At 40.4% G+C, this 17,180-nt stretch overlaps 5 protein-coding genes across 5 annotated transcripts; 2 read left to right on the top strand and 3 right to left on the bottom strand.

Annotated features, from left to right (window-relative positions):
- Positions 1-6,359: 6,359 nt before the first annotated feature.
- On the bottom strand, positions 6,360-8,207 carry KL911_005097 (uncharacterized protein; the record flags this gene model as incomplete). Its single annotated transcript, XM_043200461.1, has 1 exon — positions 6,360-8,207. The coding sequence occupies one exon, from the start codon at positions 8,205-8,207 to the stop codon at positions 6,360-6,362; it is 1,848 nt and encodes a 615-aa protein (XP_043052242.1).
- A 233-nt stretch (positions 8,208-8,440) lies between these two features.
- KL911_005096 (uncharacterized protein) lies at positions 8,441-9,700 on the top strand (the record flags this gene model as incomplete). The annotated part of the gene is made up of 1 exon (XM_043200460.1): positions 8,441-9,700. One exon carries the CDS (start codon positions 8,441-8,443, stop codon positions 9,698-9,700), a length of 1,260 nt encoding a protein of 419 aa, XP_043052241.1.
- Positions 9,701-9,763: 63 nt separating this feature from the next.
- On the bottom strand, positions 9,764-10,852 carry KL911_005095 (uncharacterized protein; the record flags this gene model as incomplete). Its single annotated transcript, XM_043200459.1, has 1 exon — positions 9,764-10,852. One exon carries the CDS (start codon positions 10,850-10,852, stop codon positions 9,764-9,766), a length of 1,089 nt encoding a protein of 362 aa, XP_043052240.1.
- A 536-nt stretch (positions 10,853-11,388) lies between these two features.
- KL911_005094 (uncharacterized protein) lies at positions 11,389-13,722 on the bottom strand (the record flags this gene model as incomplete). Its single annotated transcript, XM_043200458.1, has 1 exon — positions 11,389-13,722. One exon carries the CDS (start codon positions 13,720-13,722, stop codon positions 11,389-11,391), a length of 2,334 nt encoding a protein of 777 aa, XP_043052239.1.
- A 2,083-nt stretch (positions 13,723-15,805) lies between these two features.
- KL911_005093 (uncharacterized protein) lies at positions 15,806-17,032 on the top strand (the record flags this gene model as incomplete). Its single annotated transcript, XM_043200457.1, has 1 exon — positions 15,806-17,032. One exon carries the CDS (start codon positions 15,806-15,808, stop codon positions 17,030-17,032), a length of 1,227 nt encoding a protein of 408 aa, XP_043052238.1.
- Positions 17,033-17,180: the final 148 nt, after the last annotated feature.

Here is a 17,180-nt window from a genome sequence, read left to right as displayed (position 1 = left end):
AAGCACATGGATTCTCAATAGCTTAAGCGCCGTAGATAACTGTTTCAGCGTAACCCATCCGTATCTCTCCTTTTATTAAATTAGCATTTTGCGGGGTGTTGTGCGATTATTTTATTTACAATTCAAATAGATCAATTTTTCAAGGGGATAGCTAGTTTTACCAAACTCCGAGATCTTATCTGTGTTGCTCGCACGACTATCTTAACAGAATCTACATGCAAAAACTTCAACCAGAATACTTTTCTTCTTGTGCGTTGACTAGGAGGAGTCATTCGAACCGGGTCAGAAAGCAGTGAGATCCCTATATTGCACTAAAGTTCGTGTACAACAGGACTAAACAGTAAAGAGACTGCTTGAGTATATTTGTGGTTTCACGGAAAACTCATCTGACTAGGGAATCAGAGGTCAAACATCCGGAGGTGTCATCTATATTTAAGATGAGTCGGGATAAAAGATAAGAATAGCGTCCTGAGATTACCTTAGGGCAGAAAGTTGTTAGATGAAACCAAGAGAAATGGAGATCGAGGGTTTTTCGTCACTAAAGATATATTTAGTTATTAATCTCGGGTTCACATATACGATATATACATATATAGCACCAGGTCACCCATAATAAGGATATTTGCAAGGCTGTATGTATACATATTCAATAGTCCAAGTCATATCCTGCCTCGTTGGGTTACTTTTTGCCCTAATCATCATTTTTAATGAATTACGACGAGCAAAATTTTATTTGGGCAAAAAATACTAACTTTACGCTAACTGCCGGACATTCGAAGGAACATGAAAGAATCTTTTGCCTCAGCGACATTTATTATAAGTTAAGACTAGGACTTCGGTAAATGAGGATATGGAATTATGGAGAATGTTGGAGATTTCGTTGATGTAATTAATTTTGACTATATTAGATGTTTTTGGTACTCTTTTTTACTAGCGCATCATTTGATTTTTGATTATGCTAAGCAGCTGAACTCGCAATAGCCCGCATCTTTTTTCAACACGGAATTGCAAGGAATATGGGTTGAAATTAGAAATCAACGGCTAATTCAGCAATGCATCTTGCCCTCTATCAAAGCTAAATAAGTTGAGGAAAATTCCTTTTATTTCTGCAAATTCCAATCAATCCCAGATACTATCAGCATCCACACAATAATATGTAATGATTGGAGCCTGTCATCTCAGTCAGAATGATCTCTCAGTAGCCGATCATGAATCCTTTCTTCTGTTGCCCTTGGCCTTTTGGTTTGTACAGAGTCTTTCAATGATGTATTAGAATGTGGAATCTAGTCTGTTATATAGTGGTGATACAAAGTGCTGCCTATGACATATTGATTCATGTTGAGATAAGATAGTCATAGATTATATCATGGCTGTGCGGCTTATCCTAATATGAAGGTTTGTGGTTTAGCACATGCATAGTATGTGCTTCAGATCCAAATGATACAAATCTGAATCACATATGAGACTATCCAAATAATATATAAGTTATACCTCACTTATAAGTGAGGGAATTAAGTTTACCAAAGATATTAACCATCTAATACATAGTCACACTATTGAAGGAAGTATAATGACTGTAGACATTACACTTATCAAAACTAAATTTCAACAAATCATGCATATATTTAGCTACTGTGATTAGAGTATGGTATTTTCAATTCAAACTGTCTACTTCCAATCGTGATATGTTATATTGGTAAAGTCAAAAACATTGCTGGCCCTCAAGACCTTTAGATTGACATCAAATATTTATATCTGCCCGGTTAGCTAATGTAGGTCTGTAAGTCTTCTATCAGGAAAAATTCTCAATCAGATAAAAAAAACTCAAAATATTCAGATTGTTCCTACGCCGCACACCTTTGAACTTAGGATAGGGAGCACGGATGCATAATCGCAAGAATTACCTTTTTACACAAAAAAGAATACTGAGCGTCAACATGAGCTTATTTTCTCACGCGCAAAACAGTTGTATACTTTTCAGTCCCAAGCCATCTTAATATCAACCTGAAACTATGGATTCGTTTCGGGTAAAGACCCATTTGCTTTAGCAGCTGTTTTGAACATAAAGTATCCTTAGCAGCTTCAATCATAGACGAGTTTCAGATTCGGTGGTTAATCGAATCGCGGTAATCTGTTTCTTGAGATTTGAACTAAAGGGAGGGAGTATTTTTTATCTTGAAATTGAGAATTGCTTAATATCTCCCCTTTAGTCGACAGTACCAAATCTTCATTTTATTGAAGAAGACTGAGTATTGGGTAAATATGACTAATCTCAGCAGTAAGTAGTTGTGCCGTGCCGATGAAGATACTGAATATATTATTTCCACACTAAATGTCCTATTTGCCGAATTTCCTAGAAACCGGCTCCCCTTAAGAAGAACAAGGGAAATATTAGGAGGCACCAACGTACCCGTAGCCGATGAGAATCTCTGCTGTGCTCCCTCCGATAGGGAGCCACGAACACCAAAGATTGGAAAGCACTCAGAAAGGGAGAATGCGCCAGCCAAGCACAAAACTGTAAGCGATATCCGGTACGAACGTCAGTAGGATTTCGGGTTGACGGTGTTATAATGATGGCTAAATCAAACATCGACGAGACCCAAAAGAGATCAATCTTGTTCAAGTTACTTCATCTAAAAATATGTTTGGAAAACCCTCTGGTTCAGAGGAGAGGGTTTCGAATCAGATCCTCAAGAAAGAAGATAGTGATATCCATTGGACGACCAACAAAAAAAGGTGAACAAAAAATGAAATCAATTTCGTCACATCATCACTTCTTCCATGTAGTAGAACTATAGACCACGAGAGAAAGTTCGAAACGAGTGTCAGTGACATGGTTACATGTCAACTCAGCGACATTCACGGACACCATAATTTTGGGTAGCCTCAAGAAGAATCACGCTTTATTGTCCACCTAAGCATCATGATATGATCCCAGAACCTAACACCAATCTAGAATGGGTTTGGCGGTGTAGCAATCTGGAGAAGCTTCAGCGGATAGTAACACCTAGATAATAAGTCGATTTAGACATCAGAATCAAAATGAGGACGGCATGGCTTGAGCTCTTGAGGGCAGCTTTATTCTAGGTAGAAGTGAATTTGAAGCGAATAGGTTACCTGCTTGTGACAGACTTGTTCAGAACGAGCTCAATCAGAGAGTCCTGACAACAGACATATCGCTTGAGGAGGTGAGGTGACGAGAGCGGTTACCACCTCCTCCACAATATGGGTTGAGAGCTAGCCTATTTAGGTGAATTCCCATAGGGATGGAACTAAGCTTCAAATAGGGTTACGACTAAGAACCAAAGTCTTGATCATATTCAGGACAGCAAAAAGTGGAGTTATAGAGGGGGCTTGAATCTGAGAGGAGTCAAGCTTCAGAATATTCGCCTCATGAGGTAGCAGAAGGGCTCATAGAGCGATGTCTATAAAAGGGCGGAATAGAAATAAGACACTTTAGAAGTTGGGCCGCATCCAGAAACTGTGGGGAGGGATTGTTGGTAATAGGAACCGGTTTCTGTCTGCAGCAAAGAACTCCTATTGTTGAATGAAGTTGCTAGCGCTCAATCAATCGTCCCGAGGATATGTCACGGAGCTGATAAGCCTTACTCTCACTCTAACCAAAGAATAGAGCTGAGTTTGAAATGAGAGGCAACGCGAAGTGTTGTCTGCGACTGGGATAGCAATGAAAATTAAGCTCGACAGCTAAGTGGTCGACGCATACTGCATTAAACAGGGCGACAGCAGCACCATGGAGCTGAGGCATCCTTCTTTGTGGGCGAAGACAATTCTCTGTTGATAAGATACGTAGCCACCAAATACCGCAAAGAAACCACTATGTTCATCGCATCCTGCTTCTGTCGTAGGGCACAGGCCCGAAAAGTGAGAATCCAGGCTCTGTATTTCAGCAAAATAGTTATGAAGTCTTAAGTAAGGCGAGGCCATCTCTTAAAAAATGATTACTAAACGCACCTGACATATTGGGCTGGTAGTTATTTTATCATTTCCTTGAGCCTTCTTTTTTAACTTTTGATTTAAGAGCGGGACTACGAGCTGCAGTCAGTGGTGCTAGTATTTCAGATTCCGGCTAAAAAACTACGTATTGTTCTGCATCCTTCATGAGTAATCAATCTTGCCCCAGTTGATTGCATTAGATCATACTACACTGCCCACGATCGCCAAATCTTAGTGAGCAGTAGTAACAGAGTAGCTTGAAAAATACTACTGATATTACAGGTTCACTTTATCAGAAGAGATATTAGAACTCTCTTTACCTTGAGCCATAGCACAGTATCTATGGTTAGGTAGTTAATGCATGATTGCCTCTGGCCACTGAACGTCTTGGTGTGCTCATACGGATTTTCTAAGCCAAATCGTATTCTGATCTTTGGATCAATACAAAAGAATTGGATCAGTTTATTCATGAGCTATAACAAGTATCTTCAGCTAAAATTAAAAAATGGAGATATTCAATTAACAGATATTTTTTTTGAATGTTCGAAATAGATCCTCACTGTGCTGCCTTTGAGCGCATAAGCTAAATCCAGGCAAACTAACTTTAAGGACACGGTATTATTAATCAAAATATCTCTTGCCTTGTTTCTCATTCTTGGACCCCACTAAGCAAATAAGCTCAAGTCTCATGTCCATTGGTCTAGATATAGTAAAGGATATCTCCCGTCAGCTGTTTAATAAGAATAGAAATTTAGAGCAAGATTGTATCGCTTTTGAATCAAGCTTGCGCTGCGCAACTTGAGAGAAAACTGTTGGAATTTAGTTTTGATAAGTGTAATGTCTACAGTCATTATACTTCCTTCAATAGTGTGACTATGTATTAGATGGTTAATATCTTTGGTAAACTTAATTCCCTCACTTATAAGTGAGGTATAACTTATATATTATTTGGATAGTCTCATATGTGATTCAGATTTGTATCATTTGGATCTGAAGCACATACTATGCATGTGCTAAACCACAAACCTTCATATTAGGATAAGCCGCACAGCCATGATATAATCTATGACTATCTTATCTCAACAAAAACTAGGGCTCCGGCTCTTCAAGTTTTTTTTTACCTTGAAAAGAAGTGACAAGAAAAACCTACTGTATTATCACCCACCATCACAGGACGACCTTGTCTTAATGAGTTCTACCTGTGCAAGAGGTATATAGTCTTGGGTTGACATAGTAGTTACGCAGGCAGTATTAGTTTTCAAATGTACTCAACCTGTGTCATGCGCCAACGTAAACAGCGTGACACAAGTAATGAGCGCTCCTCCAAAAATATGGAGTAAGCTTCTCCACTACGGTACGCCAGACAAGTAAATCACCAACGCCCTCAGGTCAAGAGCGACATGCAGAATCAAACGCTTGAAGATAGCAACAGCCTTTGATGTGGAATCAATAGAAGATAAATTGTGGTTGAGTAGTTAAGCGGTCTATCTTCAAGATGCTGCTTAAGTATAGTCTGTGTGTTGTGATAATGCCAACATGAAGCTCTTTCTAAACAGATTCTTTTCCAATCATACATACTACGAAGGAAGAGGCTTCTGCATAGCCTCATTAGTGAAAGATCTACAATAAAGATTCTGTAAGGTCAGATCTAAATTTTTTATAAGCAAGACCTATGAATAAGAGTCGCTTCTTCGGGCAGTCAAATATGGGGATCCGTACAGTTGATCCCTGATCTCTAGTGAAACAAGAGGGATATACACATTTGGTGAAAAATAACTTAAGCTGAAATCGAAGGTATCGTAGGGTAATGAATATCCTATATTCATGCGGACGAACTGTTTGTAGTGATCAAATGTACAATACATATCGTTTCTAAATTTGTCTTTCCAGGGTGATCTTTTCCAATTGCTACTTTATCATGAAATACATTCACTAAACTTCCTCAAAAAAACTGTATCGAAATTCTGCGGCCTTGCAGATTACGTAACAAAGGACCTTTTGTATTGGTTATGAGCTAAGCTATCGATGAAGAAAACCTAAGGCGTGTCTGTCGTTGAGAATAAGTTCAGCTCAGTCAGTCCCTTGTATGTTTCCCGTTTTTCCTCTTGGGCGTCTATTATATCCAAGTAAGCTGAAGATACCTTCAAGAGTACAAATACTAGCAAACAAGGCACAAATGTGAACCGTACTAAAAAAATTCAATGTTTGTAAGGTAATTTTAGTTTGATAAGCGACCGCGACGGTAATCGGATAGATACTTTACTATAAAGCATCTGCGACATGAGAATTCTAATGTTACTATTTGTCCAGTATGGACAGAAGACATATATTTTGAAATGCTGATTTGTGATTAAACATGAACATGGTGGTGTACAGTACTAACAAGTAATTTCTTCTTCGAACGATCAAATTTGTTCACCTCTTCCTATTCCTGTGATTCGATTCTTTCTTCGACTCGTTGAGGCTTGGAGGTCTAAAACTTTAATCTCATTTCTTTTCCTCGAGGTTCGAGAATCAGGATGCGCACGTTGAGGTTCTTTCTGTGCGGTTGCCAAAGTTTTCAGTCGCGACTTCGGGGCCATTCCTGCCAATCTTATGGATTTGAGTCGCTTTGTAGATGCTACAAGTTGACTAACTTTGGGACTTGGATTTTTGTTATTGGGACCTGATTCAAAAGAACCATCCTGTGAAAGCAATCCTTGGCGCGCTAATGTAGCATTTTCAATAATGCTTTTCAGTGCAGTGTCAATCATCTCTACTTCGTGAGAAGACAGCCCCTGCGCCCTTCTTTTTATTGAATTTGGAGAAAAGATGCAGAGACAACCATCGTTGAGGGCAGGCAAATTTCCAGTGTCCGTCACCTTCCAGATGTATGCCAAAGAAACCACAGGCACTCCCCATGATCTAGCGGCTATTACCTTGTTCATGGTTTTAGATGAAGAAGTCTTTGAATCCAACGGGCAGGGACCTAATAGTACACTTCTGTAGTCATGTTCAAAAAACAAGGGGAAATGTTCTTCCGTGAGACCTATGCTCATTATGTTGATGACCAAGAGATCACTGGTCTGGTAAAGAGTTCGAGTGGGAGAGCAACCAATAGATTTGAGCACCTTCTCAACGTGTACAAGCTCTATACCTCCAAAACCTGAGAATGAGATTTTAAGATTCAATTTGAGATTGGCATAAACTCTAGGTATCGACCACTGATCAAAGCAGAGTCTCGAGTAATGTAAACTTCTTTCGATGAACCACTCATTGACAATTTTGATCCCCTTCGAGTCTGCAAGACTCTTGACTTTTGCAGGAACATCGGTATAAGAGTAGTTGGATGGCACGACTATGATATTTGCACTAATGTCAGACACAATCTGACCACCTTCATCCGATATTACGGAAGTCAACTTCAATAGTTCGTTTTTAGAAAATCCACAAAGGTGAAATCCAATTTGCTTGAAAATGAGACTGGTACTATGAGCACTAACGGTGAAGAGATTAGCACGATGAGAGGAGTTGTGAGAATGAGAAGAATTGTGCTGTGCTTGGAGGACCGGTTCGGCGTTCCTATCGCAAATAAAAGTGCCATTTGCTGACCTTATGTGCCCCTTTTCAAACTCTGATCGATCCAAGTCAGCCCAAACTAGACAACTGCCGTGTCCAATCATCTCGGGATCTATTGTACTAATATCGTAATACATCCATTGTAGTGCAGCTCCTCGTTCGGCGCTATCAGTAACCCATTTGGGATGGACCACAGGAATCCCCCATTCGATTGCCTTTTCATATCTTTTACCTGACTTTTCAATGCTGACGACAGCCTTGTGAGAGGGTGTTAAAGATTCAGTCGGGTTACCTCCTAAATCAACGATGATCTTGGCAATGGCTTCTCGATGGAATTGAGATGAAGTGACATTGGACAGCCTAGAAAGACATATTGACATCCCATGGAATGGGCTCAGGAGAAAATTGTCGATAATAGATGAGTCCATTTCTTTGTTCTGAGTCCACAGGTCATAGATCGTGTTAACTGTATCAGGTAAAACAAATTTTATATCAAATCGTCTCTGGGCACAAAAATGGTATTTTGGAGTATCAATGCTTCCAACCAACAGGACATTTGTATCAGCTAAAAGATCGTTATGGAAAGCGCCACCCAACATCTCAATCTTCCACGCCAAAGTCGATCTTTGAGCAGTGTTGATAGAGGTGCTGCAAAACTTAAGCCCATGAAAAGGTAAGTTGTTATTACTTTCCATCGTTTATGAGTTTCTCAGTAACATCTTATATTCAACGTGCCGCAGCAGGCTTGATCTAAAGACTTAATTTCAAGATCTAGTTTTCGGAAAAAAAAAAAGATTCCAAATTACGTAACTCCCAATACGAGATTATGGCTAGTGTGAAACTTTTTGTTTTTTTTGCTGAGCAGTCTTTTCGTCGGATTATACTTACCGCGAGGTACAAGTTTTCAATAGAGGCTCTATAGTCAGCAATGCCACAATCTGCATCTCCTGCTTCACGGCAGGATTTTGTGGCAAGAGTGAGATATTTAAATGATCTTCCGCCACCTCCATGCCCTCCCAAGATGATAGAGCTAGAGTCATCATTGGAAGGTGACCCTCTGACGTTCTCCTCCCTCCTTTCCTCTGTTTTCCGCAAAGACCATTTCAGTAATCTAGTGACTCTGGATGCCGATTTGGGATTACATTTGAGTTTGCTAGATAACCCCAAGTGTATTGAAGAAAATACACTGTCACCAATCTCTGCACTTGCACCAGAATCTGGAGACAGCTCCTTGCTTCATCCTGAAGACAGGATTTTACTAACAGATCCAACAAAAACAGTTGCCTCTAAGGAGGCCAGCGTCAGTTTCTTACGCAGGACTCAATATATTTCTTCCGAAAGGACAGAACATATGCCCCCATATTCGGATTCATCCTTGTCTAAGTTGCGCATGAGAAGGCGGGAGGATTTTGATGCTAAATCTCAGAGTCGAAAAATCGAAAGAATGTTCGCTGATAGTGACAAAACTGAAAACCTTAGACAATTATTACATCCATCAAAACAGGGGATAAAGGCCAAAAAAGTCTGGAGTTTACTGCCTGACACATCCATGCTAGACCAGAACTTTTTTGACATAAAGTTTGCTAGTTCATCATCTCTGAAGAAGGAGAGAACGAACAAACGGAAAGCTGAAGAGCCATCAGATATCAAAGCACCACTTTTCAAATTAGTTTCTCTTAGTGACACCACAAAATTTATGACGCTGTATACTGCTAATGGCGAGGAATGTGACCAGGTGAATGCGTTGCTGAAGGATACCGCAGAAAATGCCCCGGTTTCGTCCATAGAGGATGCCAATTCATCAAGTAATAGAACATTCACATTTCAGAAATTGAGGGATTACGACAGCAATTCAAGAATGACCAACAATACTGGATTATTCCGTCAACTAGCCATAACTTTTGATGAAAGTTCCTCTACTGCTCTATTTGTTCCAATTAAAGGGAAGATTGAGCTCAAAAAGCGCCGCATCGACAACTTCTTAGAACCCAAGCTTAGGACTCTTAGTTACGATGAGATCAAGCTCAACATCAGGGAACCAAGTAGAATAGAAATTTATGAGCGTGACATACGCAGAAGTAATTTCGACCCCATGGAATTTGGGGCTGACGAAGAGGAAGCAAATGAGGAAGTTGCAAATGAGGAAGCTGCAAAAGAGGAAGTTGCAGTCAATACAAATACTGCTTGACTAAAAGTAGGTAATATATGGATTAGCGTGACGTAAACTTCTTTGTGAGCTTATACAGTTGTTTCACACTATAACACATAACCAGGATAGAAGACCAAAGACCAAAATAATGGGATAGATCATGAGTAAGATTCGCTTCTCACCATCATTATGATCAAAGCACGATTTTCCGGCCATGCCATAAATTACTGATTCTGTACCGATTTTTCGACAGTTATTCACAATGGCTAGTATCAACCACGAGCACAGAATAGACCATAAAAACATAATTGAGTTTATAATAAGCCTTAGCAATTTCCACGATATGAAAATAGAGCTCAACCCACCAAGGACAATCGGAAATAGCGTATATGAAAGGATGCTCATACACTGAAAAAATGATAGGCCTATAATACCCGATGTTGATTGGCCATTATCAGTCATTTGCGAGACAGGAGATACTAGTTGTATGTTGAGTGAAAGCACAGCCAGCACTATCCAAATAAGAGAAAAAGAAGCGCTGAATATTTGGGAAGATTCGGAAGATCCAGCTCCCCCAGAGCTCAATGTTTTACTCTGCAAGTAAGTTATTATCAAGCTGAATGAAAGAACGAATATCAGCGGACCCCATAAATCCCAATCAAGTATCTTTTGTATGGTTTCCTTGGAGTATTCATTGAATATCTGTGGATTCGTGCTTTCTTCGGGACTAGCGTCTTGATTGAAGGAATCTGTGTGCCCCATTATAGTTCCTGTTGAGGAAAATTGCTCACCGACTCTGCGGACGAGCATGAGCCTCTGCCGCAATCTTAACGGCCATAAAATAGAAAGTAGCTTATCTCCAATACTAGACAAATCTCTGCTTAACGTGGTCAGCACTGACTCATCTAATGTGTTTCCACCGCTGAACTGATGTTCTCGAATTTCGACGTTGTTATTCTCCAGGATTGGATCTAAGAAGCTTTGAGGGTTGGCAAAACTAGTAGACGTTAAAAAGTCGGTGGCGGTATTCGGCATCAGATGTTGTGCGGTCTCCAGCGATTCTGATGGCACCTTGGGGTGGGACCTAGTCTCTGAGCTTCCCGAATTATCTGTTTGAGGCATATCAGGCTTGATTGATATATCAGACTCTACCTGATTCAGCGCATTATCTAAAGCCCAATTGCCAGTCATTATGAAGTTAAGCTTACAATTTCAAAAGGATTTCAAGAAGGTATTCTTTAGGGTACCTAAGTGTGCAAAGTTATTATGACAGCCTGGCCGCTTTTTGTTTCCTAATAAAATTTGAATACTGCGAATTTAGTAAAGAAGTGCATTATCAAAGCTTGGAGCAAGGTATCAAACGATTCTACAGAAAGAATTTGCCAGATGGAACTATACAGGATGATCTCTGAAGCCAAAAATTGACATACATAAGATGACGAAGAGTCCTAATTAGGCTCATATTTAATTAGCGGGGAACCAGGATCGTTGATAGCCGAACGAGCAGAAATCATACTGTATGTAGATACAACAACCGAGTATATATATTCACGTATGCCGCAACAATGACAACTCAACCTGGAAGTGTGCTTCCTCCATATTATCAATTGGGAATGTAGGTTGCATTACAGGACATGTTAATTGCACAAGTAAATACGCTTGATGCCTTTTCAATTTTATGAAAATCAGATTTACTTTGAACTCCCAAGCCCACCTTTTCGACTATTTCAAGGGGACAGCGAAGTTGGCCTTCGAGGTGGATTGATTTCCATTTCACCATCTGAGCAAGACGAACTATCTGAATCAGAACTGAAAACAAAGTTCTTGCGGCCAAGATTCATCGAGGCCGGGGAACCAGGTATGGAAAACTTGGAGCCCCCAGACTGGCCGGACATTTGATATAGTTGAGGTTTGGACCCTGCACCAAGACTCCTTCTAAGACCAGTATGTCCAAGATCTGAACCGGCCAAGCCGACCTTCGTTGTTGAAAGACTAGCTGCTAAATTCGAATCTGATGAACCATACCCAATACTTGTGTTGCGTTTGATCTGGGAGCATGATGGGCTATTTTCGGAGTGTTGAGGCTTCTGATATCGCAAGGGCTGATCTGATAATTCACTTGGTACGAATTTTTGCAAATGAGAAGGGATATCCTCATGTACTAGCTGTGATGACGTAGGAGGATGTGCAGTTTCGGTTTTAGGTCGTGTATCAACAGGCGAGATAATCAGGTTTTCAGGATGTCCATTGGCATCGACATCCATAACGTCCTCGATTTGACAACTTTCCGGTACATCAAACAATTGAACATTCTGTTGGCTATTAACGACAGAATACAACGGATTTGTTGAGTCGTCGTAAACAGTGTTGTAATCATAATAATAATCGTACCCTCGGTTGGTCTTGGTGTTATGCGATACAGTATAAGGATCAGACTCATCATCATCGGAACAAGTTTTTAGTGTTGTGGCAGGAAGTGGTGCAATAGTTGCAATAGGTTTTATGTCACCTGTCAATGGGGACCCATCTCTAGTGTTAGCACCGGAGGAGTTTCGCGACCAATTAGGAGGTCTGTGAGATATGTTTGGAGAGGTCACTCTTGTATGTAGCATGAAACCTCCTTCATCATCTCCATCATCGTCGTCTTCCTCGTCATAACCCATGTCCTCCTCATCATCATTGTCATATCTTGAGCGTAGTATTGTCTGGAGAGGTCTTCCATCATCGGAATCATTTTGATAATCATTATCTGCAGAAAAGTCCGACTCTGAGTCATCATCAATTGCAATACATTGATCAACTCTCATATTGAAATGGATCTTTCTCTCTTTTTTATTCGAAACAGAATTCGGTTGAGCGTGGCCATCCACTTTATGAACATCCTCAGTTGTCTGGTTAGCTGAAAGTGTGAATGGAGAAGCATCGCCATTGTTTGTGTGATTCGCAGAACTATTAGCAGGAGAAGAAGAATAGTTCAATGAATTCGACATCGGTTCCAAAACAGGACTTCCTTTGAATTTATGGTCGTGCTCTTCGAGAAGACTTTGAAGTCTTGAATAAGAAGCATCACTAATCATTTTTTCTACATTGGAGCGCTTTTTCAATATTGGTTTCAGATGATCACAATGCTTATCTTTCTCATTATTGTCCCTATCATTATCATTTTTCATTGCACTGGTATTTTTGCTGTGAGTTGCCAAGTCGACATTATCCTTAGAACTTCCACCAGACGACTCATGTAACTTTTTAGGCTGATGTTTTTTGAAATCCACTATATCAAAATCGTACTTCTCCTCTTTGTAAAGTGGCCCATACAACCAAGTAACATCGCTTTCCTTACTCCAGTTTAGTTCAGCAGGGGATATCGTCTTCAAGCCGTTTCGAGCCTGAGCCCATGTTCTCCATGATGCATTCTCAAGTCTTGCTGAATTTGCAAAATCATTTCTCTTCAAAGTTACGTATCTCCAGGATTTGGATATCTCCAATTCATCCCAATTATGGGATAAATAATCGACATGCTGTTCAGGAGAATGCTGTATATCAATGTCATCATGCAAGTGCTGTTGAGAAGTTAGCGTAGGAGCAGCAGTCTCATTCTGTTTGCTAGGTTGATATTTTCTCAATTGATGTTTTGGTATTAGATTGACAGAATTACCCGATCCCGTAGAACTAAGCGAGTCTTCAGAAAAGCAGTTTTCGTCAGATGTCTCCTCACTTTGGAAACTCTGTGGAGAGTTGGAGGGAATTGTTTTTTTGCTCTTTGAAGCAGACGGCACGACACTCGTATAGAATCGAGGCACATTTTCTGTCTCATCGTGTGTTGAGTTCATATTCAATTTGTGCAAAGTCTCGTCAGAAACAAAGTCTTTTGAACTCAATTTTCCTTCTTTATCTGGAATAGAATCAGTATCTATAGAGTGGGTCTGCGTAATAAAGTCATCAAGCAGACCCATGGACCTGGTCCTCTTCAGTTTGAACGTGGTCTTATTGAAATGATCGTCATCCTTAGCTTCAATATGTTGCGAAGTTGTTGGGCCTTCATTGAAAACCTCCTGAGACATCCTTCAAAAGATACTTTACCGCAATCTTTGAGCTTATATGATTCTTGCTTGTAATTGGCTTACACGAAAGATAAGCTTTTGATCTTGCACCTGCTAGACATAAACTGTAATCTTTCGAAAACAGATAGTAGCAGAGTCAAACGAATTTATCGAAGATAAATCCAAGTCGAGTGTGGTATATCACTTCAATTTTATGGAAACAAAACTTCAAATTAAATTTTGAAAACCCACGCCCAACCCATTTCTTTTGTTTTTTAATTTGGGGAGGTCGGAAAATGAGTTGGAGTAATTCCGCCACACCCATACACCAGTTGTTACACGTACAAAAACCAAGGTACAGGATTCTACTTCAACAGCAACAAGTCACTTTGTTAGCATCCCGATGTATATTCGGCAGAGTGTGAGAGCGATATGGCCCAATTAACCTATAGTGGACACTTAACATTATTATAAGCACAAACCTGAGCTTCAATTTGTTCATTGCAACCCACACCAATTCAATCAGAAAGCCCTTATGCTACTTCATTAGGCGTATTCTATCTAGTTGCAAATTTTGGTAACCTATTGATGCTGCATCAAGACTCAGTCATAGTAAAGTAAAAGGTTTCCATGAAATTTGACTGAGAACTTGAACTATTACTCTCCGAAATTTGGGCGTTTGCGTTACGATCGTGTGTGCAGACAAAAACTGGCTAGTTTGACCAACTAGCTGAGAAAGCCTACAAGTTGGAGACAATACAGAATGACAGACATCACCAAGATCTGAGTGTGAACAGATTTTATACTGATCCTGAGCTCTTGAGCAAATCCAACAGAAGCTATGAATAATCGCCATATTTATAATCTGAAATCAAGCTCAACTACTGGTATCTATTCAATAACCTAAATTCTATATCAAGCGTTTCAAATTGTTTACCACTCATTAGCTCCATCCGGATTTATATCGTGCAGAAAATAGGAGGCTTGCTATTACCAATGATACAGATGCCTGGTTTTTTTTTTATCCGAAAATGTTTGGGGTTATTGTGTGCGTCGAAATTTTCGGAAAGCATAATTCTATTTTGGGAAACCGCGAACTCAAAATAGGGTTTTTACGCAGAGCATGTGGTAAAGCTGCGTGCCTTAATTCGTTTAGAATTCGGCGTGCTTTAAAATAGGTGGGAATCCTTTATTTACGAAATTAAAAAGTTATCTCCAAACGTTTAAGAGCTACTAGGACTACGCAGTCATTTTTCCAACTACTTACATTCCTTATCTTTCTGTTATTGTGCTCATTTGAAAACCTAAAGGATAACCTACTGTTTGCTCGTTCCATTCATTTGAAAATCGAAAGGTAAGTTGAATAACAAGCAAAGCAGAGCACTCCGGGGTGAGAAGCGAAAAAGCACTTCATAGGCAACATGATCGGTGACAGCGGTAATTCAACTGCAAAATTGGGCATTTATGGTTTTGTTCTTTCTCCGGCCGGTTTCGCAAGATAATTGTCAATCGCAATATTAGGTTATTCCCTAAACGCGTTTGCAACGTTTCCTATTTCCTCTGCGAGAAGTCTCCGAGGAAACACATGAGCTGAATTGATCCTCAGATTATTACCAAAATACTGAGATGCTATTTTCCACAGATAGCTAGCAAGTCACATGAGCGGGTGATGATTGTTCTGTTTTTTCATACCAAGATGGCTTGTCCGCTTCAAGATTTCTTGTTTTGGAGTCGTGCATGTTAACGGAATGAAAATAAAACAAACAGTCACACACCGGCCACCTTGATTACCTAAACTTATTTTTTATGCGCCACAAATGCTCCTAGATTGGGCTGATTTTCGCGTATCAATAGGCCGCAGCAAAGTAGAAGGAACGTTTTATTGCGCGACGATGCATATTTTCACGAAACAAGGCCCAAACATAAACAACAAAATTAAGACGCGACTCAACCAAAAGTACCCCTGTTTGCACATCGTTGTCGCTTAGCTGCCATAAATTTAAACAAGCCGAATTCCTTTTCTCTGTCCAGCAGTCCCCTTCTCTTCTCACGAACCTCTTGCTTTGGCGCCTTTTAATGAAACTAACATTATCTTCTAGCTAAGATGAAATTTGCTACTTCAATATTGTTAGCCATAAGTGCCTCGCTGATTAATTCGAGTTATGCCGCTCCAGCACCAAAAGCTGGAGATGTTGCCAACACAGAGGAATGCACCACAACTGCTAAAAGCTATCATGCTCATCATCAGCACAAACGTGCAGTCGCGTATGACTATGTTTACGTGACTGTCACTGTTGACTCGGCTGGGAATACCGTGTCTCCAACGATTGAAGCATCTCTCGAGAGCAAAAATACTGACTTAGCAACTTCTGATTCATCCTCTTCCAGCTCTTTGTCTTCTCAGTCAACGACCATTGATGGCTCTTCCAGCTCCACTTCGTCTTCTACTACGAGCTCGAGCTCATCTTCAAGCACTTCCAGCTCCTCTTTCGGATCATCTAAGGGCATAAGTGGTGATCTATCTGCCTTCTCCGATCCAACTGAGAAATTTGAGGACGGAGTTATCTCTTGCTCTAGTTTCCCATCTGGTCAAGGTGTGATCCCATTGGATTGGCTTGGATTTGGTGGATGGTCTGGAATCTATCACCCATCTGACACTTCCACAGGTGGTTCATGCACTGAAGGCTCCTATTGCTCATATGCATGCCAGCCAGGTATGTCTAAAACCCAGTGGCCTTCTGATCAACCATCTGACGGAAAATCTGTTGGTGGTCTATACTGTAAGGGAGGTAAGCTTTACAGAAGCAATCAAGACTCTGACTACCTATGTGAATGGGGTGAAGACTCTGCTAGAGTCGTGTCCAATATTGATATGTCTGTTGCTATTTGCAGAACTGATTATCCGGGCACCGAAAACATGGTGATTCCAACTGTGGTCGAAGCAGGTGGTGAGAACATATTGACGGTGGTCGATCAAGATACTTACTACCAGTGGCAAAACAAAAAGACCTCCGCTCAATACTATGTTAACAATGCTGGTGTGTCGTACGAAGACGGTTGTATCTGGAGTGAACCCGGCACTACTGTCGGAAACTGGGCACCTTTGAACTTCGGGGCAGGATACACAGACGGCGTGACTTACTTGTCTTTGATTCCTAATCCGAACAACCGGGAAGCTGCCAATTTCAACGTGAAAATTGCTGCTTATGATGACGACAGTGAGGTTTTGGGAGAATGCTATTACGAAAATGGTTCTTATAATGGAGATGGCGATGACGGTTGCACAGCTTCCGTCACCAAGGGAAAAGCCAAGTTTGTCCTTTACAACTGAACTTTATTGCCCGTGCCTTTATTTCTCGAGAGAGCTTGCTCATCACTTTGTTGAATAGCAAGGCGGTAGACCTTTTAATCTGCTCAGATGTGTGTTTACGGTTTCTTAGAGTATTTAAATTGTAGTATTGAAATATTTGTATGCGAAG

Source organism: Ogataea haglerorum, assembly GCF_019207285.1.
Source record: "Ogataea haglerorum isolate 81-453-3 chromosome Unknown 81-453-3_NODE_18_length_154056_cov_99.240163, whole genome shotgun sequence".
Taxonomy (NCBI): domain Eukaryota; kingdom Fungi; phylum Ascomycota; class Pichiomycetes; order Pichiales; family Pichiaceae; genus Ogataea; species Ogataea haglerorum.
This window is presented reverse-complemented; position numbering and strand designations above follow the sequence as displayed.